The sequence below is a fragment of the Drosophila willistoni genome (genome assembly GCF_018902025.1).
Source record: "Drosophila willistoni isolate 14030-0811.24 chromosome XR unlocalized genomic scaffold, UCI_dwil_1.1 Seg143, whole genome shotgun sequence".
In the NCBI taxonomy this organism is placed as follows: Eukaryota; Metazoa; Arthropoda; class Insecta; order Diptera; family Drosophilidae; genus Drosophila; species Drosophila willistoni.
Window position 1 is genome coordinate 6,236,508 of NW_025814056.1, and position 14,454 is coordinate 6,250,961.

The window sequence follows — 14,454 nt, forward strand, 5'->3', positions numbered from 1 at the left end:
AAGAGACAGAGACACAGAGAGGGAGAGAGGAAGAAAAATAAATACACCAAGAGATACAGATACAGATAGAAATGCATATGTATGTATGTATTTATGTATATGTATAAGTCTATCCGTATACATTCAGTTAATAAGCCCAGAAAACCCGTTTTCCGAACACGTTAAGCGGCAGAGATGAAGGCCTCCTCCGTAAGCCAAAAGCCCAGACACGCGCTGAGCTGACTTTAGAGAGTAGAGCACTGATTAGGGGTGGGGGAGAGAAAGAGTGAGAGAGAGACAGAGAGAATATATGTACAAATATATATCTGTATATGTACCTTCAACTCGTATATCAGACAAAAGGCACGCTCGATCTGTTCGTTCGTTGTCGGCATTTGTTTCACTTGATTTGTATGTAACATTAAAGAAAAACTTATAAAAATGCCGACAACAAGAAAAACAGACAAAAAGGAAAAAGACAGAGTGAGAGAGAGAGAGGGGAAGAGAGACGGCTAGATTTAATGTTGGCTAAAAACTGCAACAAGTCAATTCTACTCTGCTAACCCCTTAACCGCCTAACCACTTGTTGTTGGTAAGGTCTACCTACTACCATCAATATTGGTATCGATGACGCGTGACGTTTTTCGCCGTGAACTTCAGACGTTGATAAGAATAACGAGTTGCCTCTTATCCTCGCCATCGTGACCCCCTCCCCCCCACCTGTCTTTCCGCCCTACTCCCATTGACTCTTCATCGTGTAACTGTTTGGGTAGGCGCATCGATTATCGGCGTTTAATTAAGCCCTCACCCCAGTTGCCCCTCTTGCTCTCTCTCTCTCACTCTGTCTCTCTCTGTCTCCCCCCCTGTCTCCCTAACCCCACCAGAATATCTAAACCTCTCTATCTTTTGCCGCTCCAAAATAATTGCTACTGGTATTTAGCAAGCATTCCCCCAGCAGCTGATAAGGCCAAAAGGCACAGAAACGAAGTAAAAAAAAAAAAGAATTTAAAGGTAGGTAGGTTTTTTTTCTTTTTTTTTTTTTTTTGAGGCAGATTTCTTTAGCCTGATAAAGAAATATATATATATTTTTTTTTGTGGCCCGTTTGATTTTTGCCGGTCACAGGCGATAAGTGCCTATGCCAAATTGTGGTTGTAAATTGTGAAGTGTCAAAAAAATATTATAAAAAAAATACAAACACACACACACACACAAATGTGGAAAAATGTGCAGAGCTGCCTGTGAGACAGAGGGAGAAAGAAAATTAGAAAGCACTTGAAATGGTTTTATTAAGTGGTTTGGAGGAGTGTGAAAATGGTTTATAAATTGGGGCCACACATAATCATAGTAGGTAGGTAGTGATCGGAAAGCTCAAGTATTTGATGGATAATTAAATTTGTCTTCAAGTGCATCCCCCTCTCACCCCCCACCCCCACCCCAGAAAGAGATATAAAGCAAGTATTTATGTCATTTGGAAATGTTTCAAAATTTGCTATTCAAAATTGTTGGATATTTTAAGTTTTTATTTCTTGGGGTAAATACTGACAAATATTTCTTATATATAGTTAAGTGTAAATTGTAAATGGCAAATACAACTTGAATGGTTTTTAAATTTAACATGTGTTTTTTTCCTCATTTCATTGTTGTTCTGATCTGAAAAACTGATAAGCTTGAGATACTTGAAATTTATCTATCTATTATTGAGATACATATATTGAAATCGTTCGATTCACTTTCCGTCAAGCATTTGAATGATCAATCCGATGAGCTTATTTCTAACCCCAAACGACAACGGACACGATTCATAATGTGACTCTAGAATAAGTCTTAAGATTAATCGATAAATCCAGTCGTTGATGAGTCAAAACAGTTTGAAAGAAGGAATTGAAAGCAACTCATCAAGAGGAGCCGTGGCCCAGGGGGTTTCAATTTATCTCGGCAATTTAATTTAATGTAATCAGAAAGGGGATTCGAAAATTGTGAATCTTTTTTTGCCATTAGAAATTCTATAAAATGCTGGGTGGATAAAAACTGATAAAACTTATATTCAAGTATCTCTATCTATCGATTATTGAGATACATTCAAATCTTTTGATTAACTTGAACTTAAGTTTGTTTTTTTTTTTGGCTACTCCTGGAATCTGTGTGCTTGGCTTTTCATAGCTTTTTTCATCTTCTCAACTGTTTTTTTTTTGTTTTTTAATTTCTGTTGGATTTTCTTTACTGGTATGTGGCAAGTTGGCCATTCATTGTTTTTTCTTCTTTCTTTCTTGGTTTTTGGTGTGTTGTGTTGTGCTTGTTGGCGTTAAAAACACTTAACTTCATTAACACTTACATGCAAGATACGAGCCACAAACGACTTGGCCACAATTATGAAGTTTATCTTTAGTTTATATCTTTTGGTTATTTCTTCTTCCTTCGTCGTCGTCGTCGTCGTTGTTGACGTTGTCTTCTTCTTCTTCTGCTTCATTGGTGGTTGCTGTTTCTTTTTTTTTTTCGAAAACTTTTTGCCTTGCCCTGTTGGCACATCATCTGTCTAATAAATTGTTTTGTGTTTGTTGCTTGTTGCCAAGAGAGGTTTTTGTTTTTTTTTTTGTTTGTTTCAACCAACTTTTCGGACATCATTCATTAGCTCTTGTCATTTTTTTTTTTGTTTTTAACTTTTTTTCTTTAGTTTTCTGGTTGTGCTTTGTAGGCTCTACACCTTTTCTAATTAAAGGTCGACCGCTTAAGATCTGTCTGAATTTTTTTTTCTCTTTTTTTTTTATCTTTTGTCTTGTCCGCTTTGTTTTGCGTTTAATTATCGCCTTTGTGCTGGTGCTGCTGCTGCTGCTGCTCTGCCCTGTCTCTGTTTCTGCCTCCGACTCTTTCTTATTATATATATTTGCCTTTTTCGTCGACGATCGTGGCGCCAAGATAAACCAAAAAGAACATGTTTTGCTCTCAAGTGGCCGATATATGTATACAACAAGAATTAACATTTTGTTGTTGCTGCTGCTTTTGTTGTTGTTGTTGTTGTTGTTGAGTCATCATGGAAGCATTTTTGGCGTCTGATATGAAACATGCCGCCTTGCAAATTAACTTTGGCCTAAGCCAACTCAAAAAACAAAAACAACGAAAGATATTAGAGGCATAAAGTAGATATAAGGCATATGACACTATTGGAATTCCCTGAAAAATAATTTACCCAATAATTATACCAAATTGTAAATTATGAAACAATGAAACGAAAAAGTTAAAGAACCTTTTAGATGGTTTAGTTTCTTTTGGCCAACAATATATATTATGAATACATCTCTCAATTTGATATACGAATTGATTGCCAAGTCACTTGAAACATAAATGGATAAAAATCTTAAAAAAAAAAAACACTTAAAAATTTCTTAATATATAAATTTGTAGTTGTTCTTCAAAAGATATTTCGAATATTTAGATGTTTTAGTTGTGCTTGCAATTGAAATTTATATATTTGAATAAGTTGAAACGATTGACTTAGGCCATCTGGTCCCCTCATACAACATAATGAATTGAATTTGTACATTTGCGTAATGTTTGTACGTGAGAGTGTGTGTGCCTCCCTGTGTGTGCGTGTGTGTGTGCTTAGAGGGCAGGAAAATGATTAGCTTGCCATGCTGCTCACAATTTCAGTTTCTCTTCTTAATAACCACAAGACATGGCTTATTGCCTAATAGACAACAACGAAAAGAAGTCCAAAACCAAGTTTCAGGCAGTTACCTGAGAGGTCACAAAAGTTGCCTTCCATTCCCCCTCCTACTCTCTCTCTCTCTCTCTCTCTTTATCTCTTCCCCTCCTTCCTATTCTTCATCTGCTTTGGTCGTTTCGAAATCCATACAATTTAAGCTCGTCCCAGAGCCTCATGAATTTTCTATGATAAATGAAACGTCACGGTTAGTGGCTTAGCTAGAAAAGGCAAAAACGAAAAAAAACCACACACACACACACACACACACACACACAAAAATAACAATAATAATAATAGTAAAAGAAAAACCAAAAACCAAAAAAAAAAAACTATACAAAAGCCCATGTGGCGTATGAGTAATGTGTAAAGTTCATTTTCACTTGAGATCGATATTTAGGCATTTTTTTTTAGGCTCAATGTTCATAAATTTTCATTATCAAAATGACAAACAAAAAAGATGCTAGAGATAAAATCAAGAAAAAAAAAAACACAACCAAAATTTGCATAATTAATTAGTTTACTTGTGCGTGTGTGTGTGTGTGTTGTGTGAGCATTTTGGTTTTTATAGTGCAAATCAAAAATGCGCATAAATTGATCATTTTTTTGTTATAAATTGTTTGTAATAAAACACAATTTAGCAGGTGGCATTTTATTGATAATAGCAACAAAGCAACAACAATAAAATAATTTAAATAAAATCTTAAACCAAATGGTTAGACCAGAGAATTTCTCTAAATAGTTAATAATTTTTTGTTGTTGCGTTGCGTTGTGTTGTTGTTTCTCGTTTGTTTTGTTAGTTTCCATTTAAATGGAAATTCTTGTGTCTCAATTGTCCCATAGAGCTTATGCAGCTCTTATCCTATCCGCAGTAATTCAACATTTCCCGCCACCCAGTCCGACAACAGTTTGTGTGTGTGTGTGTGTGTGTGTGTGTGTGTGTGTGTGTGTGTGTATCTTCTTCATTTTAATTAATTAGCTCGCGAAAACAAAGAGTAAGAGAAGAAGGGAGGGAGGATAAAACCACTTTTTCCCTTCCGACCATTGTTATCCTTGTGCTCTGGTTCTCCTCTCTTTTTGCCTCTGACCCAAATATTGCGGTTTCTCATTTTCGCTTTTCATTTTTCATTTTCTCTTGCCTCTCGTCCTTGCCCAGTTGTGTGAGGCCAGGACATGGCTTTTAATTGCATGAGCATTATGCAAGCAAAGCATTCCCAAGTTTCCGTTTTGCAGACATTTTCCCCCCATTTCTTTTTCTACGTTTTGCTTTGTTTTGTTTCCCGCAGGACGCTCTTGCTCTCTCGCTCTCTCGCTCTCTCTCACTCAGTTGCTCAGTCGCTAAGTGTGAGAAGAGGTGACAACAATTGAAGACAATTAGTTAAAGTGCCAGGGAAATGAGCTAGTTGTTGTCGTTCTCATCGTCCCCGTCAACGTCAAGTCCTTGTTAAGTGCGGCGGGTGGGAGGGGGTGAGAAGTTGAGGGTGACAGCTAAACTGACCCACATTGCCATGGGAAAATGTAGAATTCTGGGTCTCATTTTCAACACACAAGTCGAGTAATTCTCTTTCTAAATCTTATTAGTTATATTTCATTATATATTTCATGGTTCACATGTCGTATGAGTAATAAATAAACCTCCCATTGACAGAGAGCATCCCTTGGCTGAGCAGCCATTTCAATTAAATAAAAGCGAGAACAAAAAGAAAAAAAGCAATCGCCGCCGTCGACGACGCCGATGCCGATGCCGATGCCGATGCCGACGACGTCATTAATTAGGAATGCTCTCTGAGCAGTTGTCGTTCCGACCATCTGTCTGTTTGTCTGACTCTACCCTCAACCCCGTCACCCCGCCGCCTTCTTCTCTGTCTTCTCAAGTGGGAACGAAAGTTGGCCGCCGATCGTTTTGTATGGGCGTTGAGGCATAAACTTTGTTTCATTCTTTTTTGTTGTTGCTGTTGTTGTTGTAATGCGCTTTGTGCAAATTGCAAATAAATTGCAAAGCCGCCAAAGAAAATGTGTGCAAAATGAATGTTGGTGGAGGAGACGTTGGAGGTGGAGCAGATGTAGACGATGGCAACGAATGAAGGGTGATGGTAGGGGCAGGGGCGGGTAGGGGCCGGCATCTCTGCCTTTTGTAGTTTTGTAGCCAATTTCATGCCACTTTGCATTTTAATTAAAAACATCCCTCTTATACTTTCTCTCTCTCTCTCTCTCTTTCTTTCTTTCTCTTGCTTTGTGTCATCTCCTTACAGTCCAGGAGTGCACCACAGACTCGGAGGAATTGATGTATCATCAGGTGCGTGCCTCATCCTCATGCAGTGCACCGCCAGATTTGTTGCTGGTCAGTGAACGTGACAATAATATACAACTGCGAACGCCTGTGGTTAATATAATCACAACGCCGCCAGGCAATGCCTCTGGCACGGCACAAAAACATCATCAATCCCAAGCGCAACAGCAGCAGCAGCATCATCATCATCCACCAGGAGGAGGTGGAGGTGGTGGAGGAACTCGTCATCATCATCATCATCATCATCAACAAAATAATCATCATCATCAGGAGAGCAAACACTTGCGCATCAGCACCAGTTCGAATGGCAAACATGGCAAATATGTAAATATGCAGTCAGCAGGAGCAGCTGCTGCTGCTGCTGAAGAGGATGTGGTCGATGCAGCAGCGGCCATGCAACAGCAACAGCAACCCCAACAACAACAACAACAACAACATGGATCACATCAGCATTCACGTCATTTGCATCATCACAAAGAGGAACGCATACGATTGGAGGTGAGTGTGTGTGTGTATGTGTGTGGGGAAAGACAATCGGTTTTCGGTTCTGAAATAATCAACAAAAAAAAAAAAAAAAAAAAAACAAAGCAAGTTAATTAAGTTGCCAACTTTTTTCAATTATTTATTTATTTATTTTTCTTTGGCATTTCAATTTTATACTGAATACTGCTGAGAAAATTGCAACAGAATCTCAATTTATTTTCCATTGTTAAACAGATTAACCAGAATTGTTACCCATTGAACAAAGAGTCAGACCATAGATTATATATTAATAGATCAATTTCTTTCTTTATATCATACAAATAGGTATTTATTGTTAGTTAGTTAATTTTATTTAGGGCATTACCAAGTCAACGCTGGTCAGCTTAAACAATAACCAACAGACAAACCTAAATTACTTTATCATTTTTGTACATACCAAATGTAAACCTTATTTTCGCATCGCATCGTATCTCTAATATCAATCCGTTTCTCCTTATCTCAGTGAAATGAAGAGAATTGCCAATTTTTTGAAATTATAAATTGAAAAAATTCGATGCATTTACAAGAATCGTTTAAAACAGGCCAAATGAAAAATTGGAAAACATAAAATTATATTATTATTGAACATTCTCAAACGAAGTGGCATTATTTTATGGCTAGCCAATTATTTTTAAACAAAGTCGTTAATAAACTTAACTAAACTTTACAATTGAGTACTATGTATGATTTTAGCATTTTTCACAAATTATAATTAAAAACTAGTCATAGAATAGCAAGCCTAAAAAAGATGCCATAGATTTTGCTTGTATTTAAAATTTAAACATTAAAATACAATTTCAATTACATATAGTGCAGGATTGACGAAAACGAACTTGAATTTGGAAATTTTAACAGCTTAAGAGATTAAAAAACGTTTTTGGAAAGAGAAATTTTTCTTTCTGTTAAACCAGAAACTTCCTTTAAGATCTGCCACTATACTGATTGGCATTTTAAGTGGCACATAAAGGGAAATTAACTAGAATTAAACTTACTGCAAAACTTTTTTAGTTATGTTCAACATAAATTTAATGCAGCTGCCAAAAGTATGCAACACTTTGTTTCATCGGTCTCTATGTTGCTCGCATTTCTGTCCGAAATACTTATCTCCAGCTGCAACACAAAAAAGGGGGAGGCGAGCATAAGTTGTGGCTAAAGGGGGAGTAAAGGGTAAGGGGATGGAGGGTTGGGGAGGAGAACTACAACCATCTGCCACCTAAAAACAACAATTAAGTGGCAACCACAGCAGCGGAGTAGCAGCAAACCAGTCGAAAATTGTGGCCATAATTTTGACTAAATATTTAATTTTCAATGCTGCTGCCAGGCAGAGAGGAAGAAACAGAGAGAGAGAGAGAGACAAAGAGAGAGTTCCAACTCGCTGGGGCAGCATGCAGACAGATATGGCTAGGAGATAGGAGAGTAGAGAGAAGAGGGACACCCATTAGCCATTTACCCATTGATAAAGTGTTTTTCACTCTCATATAAATAAATATAATTTAATTTCCTTTGCTACTTGGCTTCGAAGATTTTTTAATTGCCTTTGAGTGCTTTTTGTGTTTCGGTTGTTGGCTTTTAATGGTTTTTATTGAATTTTAATGTTTTGATATTTTTTTTTTGGCAAGCATCACACAGATGGAATACCAAACCCACCTTCCCTACCTAGCCACCTACCTTCCTATCTATCTATCTATGTGTGTGTGTGTGTGTATTTAGGTACAAGTTATGCTTCACCCCTCGGTGGGTGGTAATACAAAATTGCCGGCGCCCTTGTGTTAATGAAATACGCATTTCTTGTTGTTGCTGCTGTTGTTTTCCCTTGTTGTTTCGTGTTGAATTTTAATTAAAAGCACATTTAAAAGTTGAGTTTATGTTTGGTTAGCTCAGTGGGCAATGAAATATGACCAAAAGAAGAAGCCCGCCCCAAAACGAAAAAAAAGAAAAATAATAACAACAACAACAACAGCATGCGAGTTGATTAAACTTGACCATTAGGTGTAAATACAAAACCAAATAGCAAAGAATAAAGGGGCAGCCATCTGGCCCCGGGGGATCATCAAAAAAGTGAACCTACTACACACACAAATTGTATTTATGTATGTTTTTATAAGCAAAGCAAAGTTTATACAAAACAATAACAAGAAAGAATGAACAAATTCAATTGAAAATTGGAATGTTGAATACCAAATACGAAAAATGATATAGACTTCTTTCTATAAATATTATTGGCTAACAACGCACGAGAGAGCAATACACAAAAATTTCTATAAATTCAATAATGAATGAATGAATCAATGAACAATATTTGATTAGAAATCGGCGATAAAATTTGATATTTATTTGATTTTAACTCTATTGGAATTTTATTGCAATTGATTTATTAATGTTATGATTTCAATATGCTTAATTGAGTTACTTGCAATTGGTTTTAAAAAGTTTCAAGTAAACAAGAAGGTTCCCTAAATAAAGGACTATATATGTTATTTTTATTTTTATTGTAAGGAACAAGAGAAATATCTTGTTAATATCTAAAAACCATTAACATCAAAGTGGAAACTATATTCCATCTGATTTTTGTTGTGCTAAATGGTAAATATTATAATTGTGAGTATTTTGTTTTGAGGGGAATTTAAAGAACTAAACTTAAATCTGATATTTAAGCAATAACTAACGAAAAATTGTTAAATTTTGTGTGTTTTCTTCTTTTCCTTTTCGTGTTGCACAGGAATTCACCTGCGATGTATCCGTTGAGGGTGGCAAATCGTCACAGCCTTTACAATTCTCGTTCACATTCTACGATCTGGATGGGCATCATGGTAAAATCACAAAGGACGACATTGTGGGCATTGTGTATACCATATACGAGTCCATTGGCAAATCTGTGGTGGTTCCCCATTGCGGCAGCAAGACAATAAACGTTCGCCTCACCGTCAGTCCCGAAGGCAAATCGAAGGGGGGTGCAGCAAGTGCTGGTGCAGTTGGTGCGGGTGGTGGTGGTGGTTTGGCTATGCATCCCTCATGCACCACGACAACCACAACTACTACACATACCAACAACAATATCAATGCCAGCAACAATAACAACAACAACAACAATAATAAACTAAAGAAACTGCCCACGGCCATGTCAAAAACAGGGAATGTCAGCGGATTCGGAGTTGGAGTTGGCGGAGCTGGTGCCCTAACGACATCCGCCGGCGCACGCCGTCAGCATCGCTATCGACCACGCAAACTGATTAAGTCCGATGACGAGGACGATGACAGCAATAGCGACAAGGAAAAGGATGTAACAACGGCCATGGGAACGGGAACGGGAGCAGCGCCAAGCGCTGTAACAGAGCAGCCAACTGGCAGTGGCAAGGGTAGCAAAAGCCATCATCATCATCATCATCAACATCAGCAACAACAACAGCAACAACAGCAACAGCAACAACATCAGTTGCAGCAGCAGCAGCAGGCCAACAGATATCACAAGAACAATTCAAAATTGGAGCATTGCTGCGGAGAAGCGGATAACAATGCCCACAATACGTACGAGAACATGTTGAATCTCAAATGCTGCGGCGGTGCCAAGCAACAACAGGACTCGGCTGATGTCCTCGACTGTGCAGGACAACGTCAACGGCAGCAACAGCAGCAACAAGACATCTATATGAAACAGGCGACGCAACGAGTCAAAATGCTGCGACGGGCGCGCAAACAAAAGGTAGGCACAAGGTAACAAACAAAAGCAACAACAACAACTACAACTACAACAAACAAAATCATATTAACGAAAAATGTGTACCCTAACCCTTAACCCATCTAAACGAAATTTGCATGTGGCTAACGAGAATGTTGCAAAACACTAGAGTTGTTGATAATTCTTATCATTGTGAAATGGTTTATAATGAGAAATGAAATTTGCTTTTATACCCTGCAACCATAAGGCAAAAGAAAGGGTATATAAAAGTAGCCAAAGCTTGTATAAGAAGCAGTAGATAGCATTTACGATCCTATTAAGCATTAGTTGGCCAGAAGTTTTGGACATATCCGTCTATTCATTCGTCCGTCCGTAAAAGAAATGTTTCATCTTCAAAATTAAATACACTTACATTTGTCATTAATATCTATTGGCCCAACAAATTTCATAAAAATCGGACTAGAATTAGTTGAGTTACGCATATAAATATGGCGAAGAGTTGTTTAATAAGTGCGATAATGAGTCAACGAGTTGTTTTGCTTGATTCTACCTAAGTAAATCAATTATAGACATTTTAAGAAGTTCAACTCTAAATGATTTGGCAACATTTTGGTAGTCCTCAGTAGTTAACATGGAGCCTTACCCCTCACCCCTTTCCCCCGACAAGTCGCCCTTTTTTGTTGTGTTTAGTTTTTTGTTTTTGTTTTGTTTTTCCTTTTTTATGTTGTTTATTGTTTATATTTCTTACTTATTTTTTCATCTCTTTTTGTTTTTTTTTTTTTGGTTATATCATTTCGTCACATCAATCAATCAGTATCAGGATCATTGCCTCGAAACACGTCAACGTAGCCTCTCAGTGGGCAACGATTCCACATGGCAGAACCGTCACCTGCAGCAGCGACAACATCAAAATCAAAATCAGAACCAAAACCAAAATCAAAACCAACAATCAGTACAGACGCATCCTGCCAAACAAAAGAGTGCCTCATCCTCACCACCACCCGCCATGGTGGGGATTAACGGGGTCAATGCAGGCGATGTGATGCTAGATGGTGTACAATTGCGTCAGCCACGCCCACAATCGTTGCTCAGTCAGCAGCGTAAATCGGCCGAGTGCTGGAAATCGGCATTAAACCGCAACGATTTGATTAGCATCATCAGGGAGAGCATGGAGAAGAATCGCTTGTGTTTTCAGTTGAATGGGTAAGCTTAAAAATCATCAGTCCCTTAGCCCATCAGTTCACAACTCGACCAATCAATCCTTAACCCGCCCACAAAAAAAAGTAAAAAAAAACCCAAATGCATATGGAATAAATAAAGAAATTGGCAACTCTTTTATAGATTGTTTCCCCCCAAAATTCATGATTTTTAATACGATTTTCCTTTATGGCGACCTACCCTTAACCTGAACACACACACACACAACACACACAGAGAGAGAGAGAGATAGAGCGGAAGAGAGAGAGAGAGAGAGAGGGAGACAGAGAAACGGAGATAAAAGCCCGAAACACTAATTAAACCCTTTTCTTTGCTTCCTTTTTGTTTCGTTTTTAACGCAGAAAACCCCAAGCCAATGTGAGTCCCATACGGCAACCGGCAGCACAACAACAACAACAACAACAACAGCAACAACTACGCCAACGTTGCAATACGGGCTCGAAAATACCTACGCTAATTGCCAACCACAGCAGCAGCAATATAACAGCGGGAACAGTTACGGTACCGTGTCTGGGAGTGGGTCCAGTCAACGGCCAGTCACCGCTCAGTTGCAGCCCACCCAATTGCATACCTTCACCGCCGCCGCCGCCGCCGCTGGTGCCACCATTAATGGCGGTCCAGCCAGCTCCAGCCATCATAGAGGCTGCAGCAGCAGCAACAACAGCAGCAGCACCACCACCGCAACCAACACCACCACCGCCAGCAACAACAAGCCATCAGCAGCACGACCATCCCCAACCGCACATACCCATTTACCATCAACAGCTGGCCATTAATCCGGCCGTGCTGGCTGCCCAACAACAAAACGGGCACAATAAGCTGAATCTATGCGGCTATGATTCCTTTTTGCATGCCACCATCTGTGGAGCTGGCCATGGTCATTCCCCACCGCCGACATCATCGACGCCCACAAATGTGGCCACCGTTCAGCCCATACCCAAAAAGCAGACCCAACACCACAATAAGACACTGCAGCAGGGCTATCAAAGATTGGAGCATCATCATCAGCAGCAGCAGCCAACAACATCGTCCAGATCAAGCAAGGACTACAAGAACTATGGCAATCTCATCTATGCCAAACTGAGCGAACAATTGCAGCAAAAGGAACGAGAGCAGCGACGCAAACAATTGAAGCAACAACAGCAGCTGCAGCAGCAGCAGCAGCTGCAGCATCATCTAAAGGAATCTGATCTGCGACCACTCACCTCCACCTCCAATTCGAATTCAACTAGCTCGGGAGGCAGTGGTGGTGGTGGTGGTGCTGGTAAAATCTATGGCGATGCCTTAGAATGTGCCCATCTGTTGGCAAGCGAAGAGGAGGACATGCCACCAAGTCCACCCATGAATATGAGCAGCAGTACGCCCAGCAAAGTGGTGGTCAGTACCGATACCTTGATCGATCTAAATGACGATGATGACGATGTTGTCGGTGAGGCAGTGGCCGAGGCTGTCACCGAGGTCGGTAAACAGGCAAATTTAGATATAGACACGGCCGATATTGAATTGGATACAAGCGCCTCCAGTTCCATGATCCATCGTTATGTCCATGAGCATATACATCATCATTATCATCATTTTAAGGAACAGCAGAATGTCTAAAAGTACATACATATATATATACATATACATACATACGAATAAGGGGCGAAAACTAAACTAAAATGTTGCTTCAAATTATTATAATTATAATTATGTTTACTATAATTTTTTTTTTTTTTTTTTTGAGAGAGAGAGAGAGAGAATCTATTAAATAATGTAGAGCAAATTGTAATTAAAATGGGAATTTAGCATCAAGGAACTGAAAAGTAAAGAAAACGATATTAGAACTTGTATTTTCCAAGCACACAGGGTTGAAAGAATAATCATTTAGCAGGAGGAAGATGGATGCATGCAACAAATTTTTTGATAGTTAGAAGAAGCCATAGAGAAAAAGAGAGAGAAGGGGCGAGAGAGAGAGAGAGAGAGAGAGAGAGAGAGAGTGTGTAGTCAGTTAGTTCCTCGAAATTTGAAAACAAAAACCTAAAGACTCTCTAATTGTTTTACCCAAAATATCCAAGAGACAAACTCGGTTAATTAAATACAAAAAAACACAACATTAATCTAATCTTGATAGCTTTTTCTGCGCCTTTCTGCCTTTAGCAACATTCGAATTCGATCGCTTTGCTTTGCCAATTAAACTAGCAACATGTTTCAGCAACACACATATCAACATTTAATGAGCGCTGCCCAACATGTTGCCTCAATGTTTTCTGTGTTGCTGTGTTTTGTCGTTTGTCGTCAATGTATAAAACTCAACTATAAACAAAAGAAAATCAACATAAACTATATTGTTTAGTGGAAATTACTACAAAACAAGAAAAATATTAAGAAAACATATTACAAAAAAAAAAAAAATTATTAAAAGTAAAAGTAAAAATTACTGATTGAGAAATTGTTGTCTATAATAATGAAAATTTTATTGCGCCGCTTCACAGAGAGAAAGAGAGAGAGCAACATTTTTGTCTATATATATATATATATATAAAAAAGATTATTATGTATATTTAAATTAATTTAATAACTAGATACTATTAATATATATATATATATGCTTTTTTTATTATTATTATTAATTTCGAAACTCTAACTACAAAACGAAGACAAGAACAATGCAAAACTAAAAACAAAAATCATACTTACACGCACACACACACACACACACACACACACACACACATATTCAAACTGTAGTTCAATTTACTTGTATTATTAACAATTTTTTTGATTTTGTTTTTGTTTTTTTATTTCATTTCCTTATTATTGTTTCTATTCATCCATTAATCAAACAAACAAACAAACAAACAATCAATCAACAAAATCAAGCAACAAAACAAGCACAAAAACAAAAAAAATGAAAATGCATTTAACTCTTATTTAAATAAAAAAGACTGATTTCCAATTAATCAATATATTAATTAATTGCATATGAATAATTATATATATAGAAAATTTATGAGAAATACTAAATAAATAAATAAATTATTGAATTGCTAAAATGAAAACAAAAAAAACGAAATATTAAAATATTTAAA

General features: G+C 37.8%; 1 protein-coding gene across 1 annotated transcript in view; it reads left to right on the top strand.

Annotated features, from left to right (window-relative positions):
* LOC6645595 (protein naked cuticle) overlaps positions 1-13,024 on the top strand; it is a 49,565-nt gene extending 36,541 nt beyond the window's left edge. The window contains exons 2-5 of the mRNA XM_023177460.2: positions 5,930-6,465; positions 9,209-10,189; positions 10,980-11,368; positions 11,725-13,024. Of these exons, the coding sequence (XP_023033228.1) occupies positions 5,930-6,465; positions 9,209-10,189; positions 10,980-11,368; positions 11,725-12,982 (3,164 nt within the window). The 3' untranslated portion in view covers positions 12,983-13,024. The remainder of the gene's footprint in view (positions 1-5,929; positions 6,466-9,208; positions 10,190-10,979; positions 11,369-11,724) is intronic.
* The last annotated feature ends 1,430 nt before the right edge of the window (positions 13,025-14,454 follow it).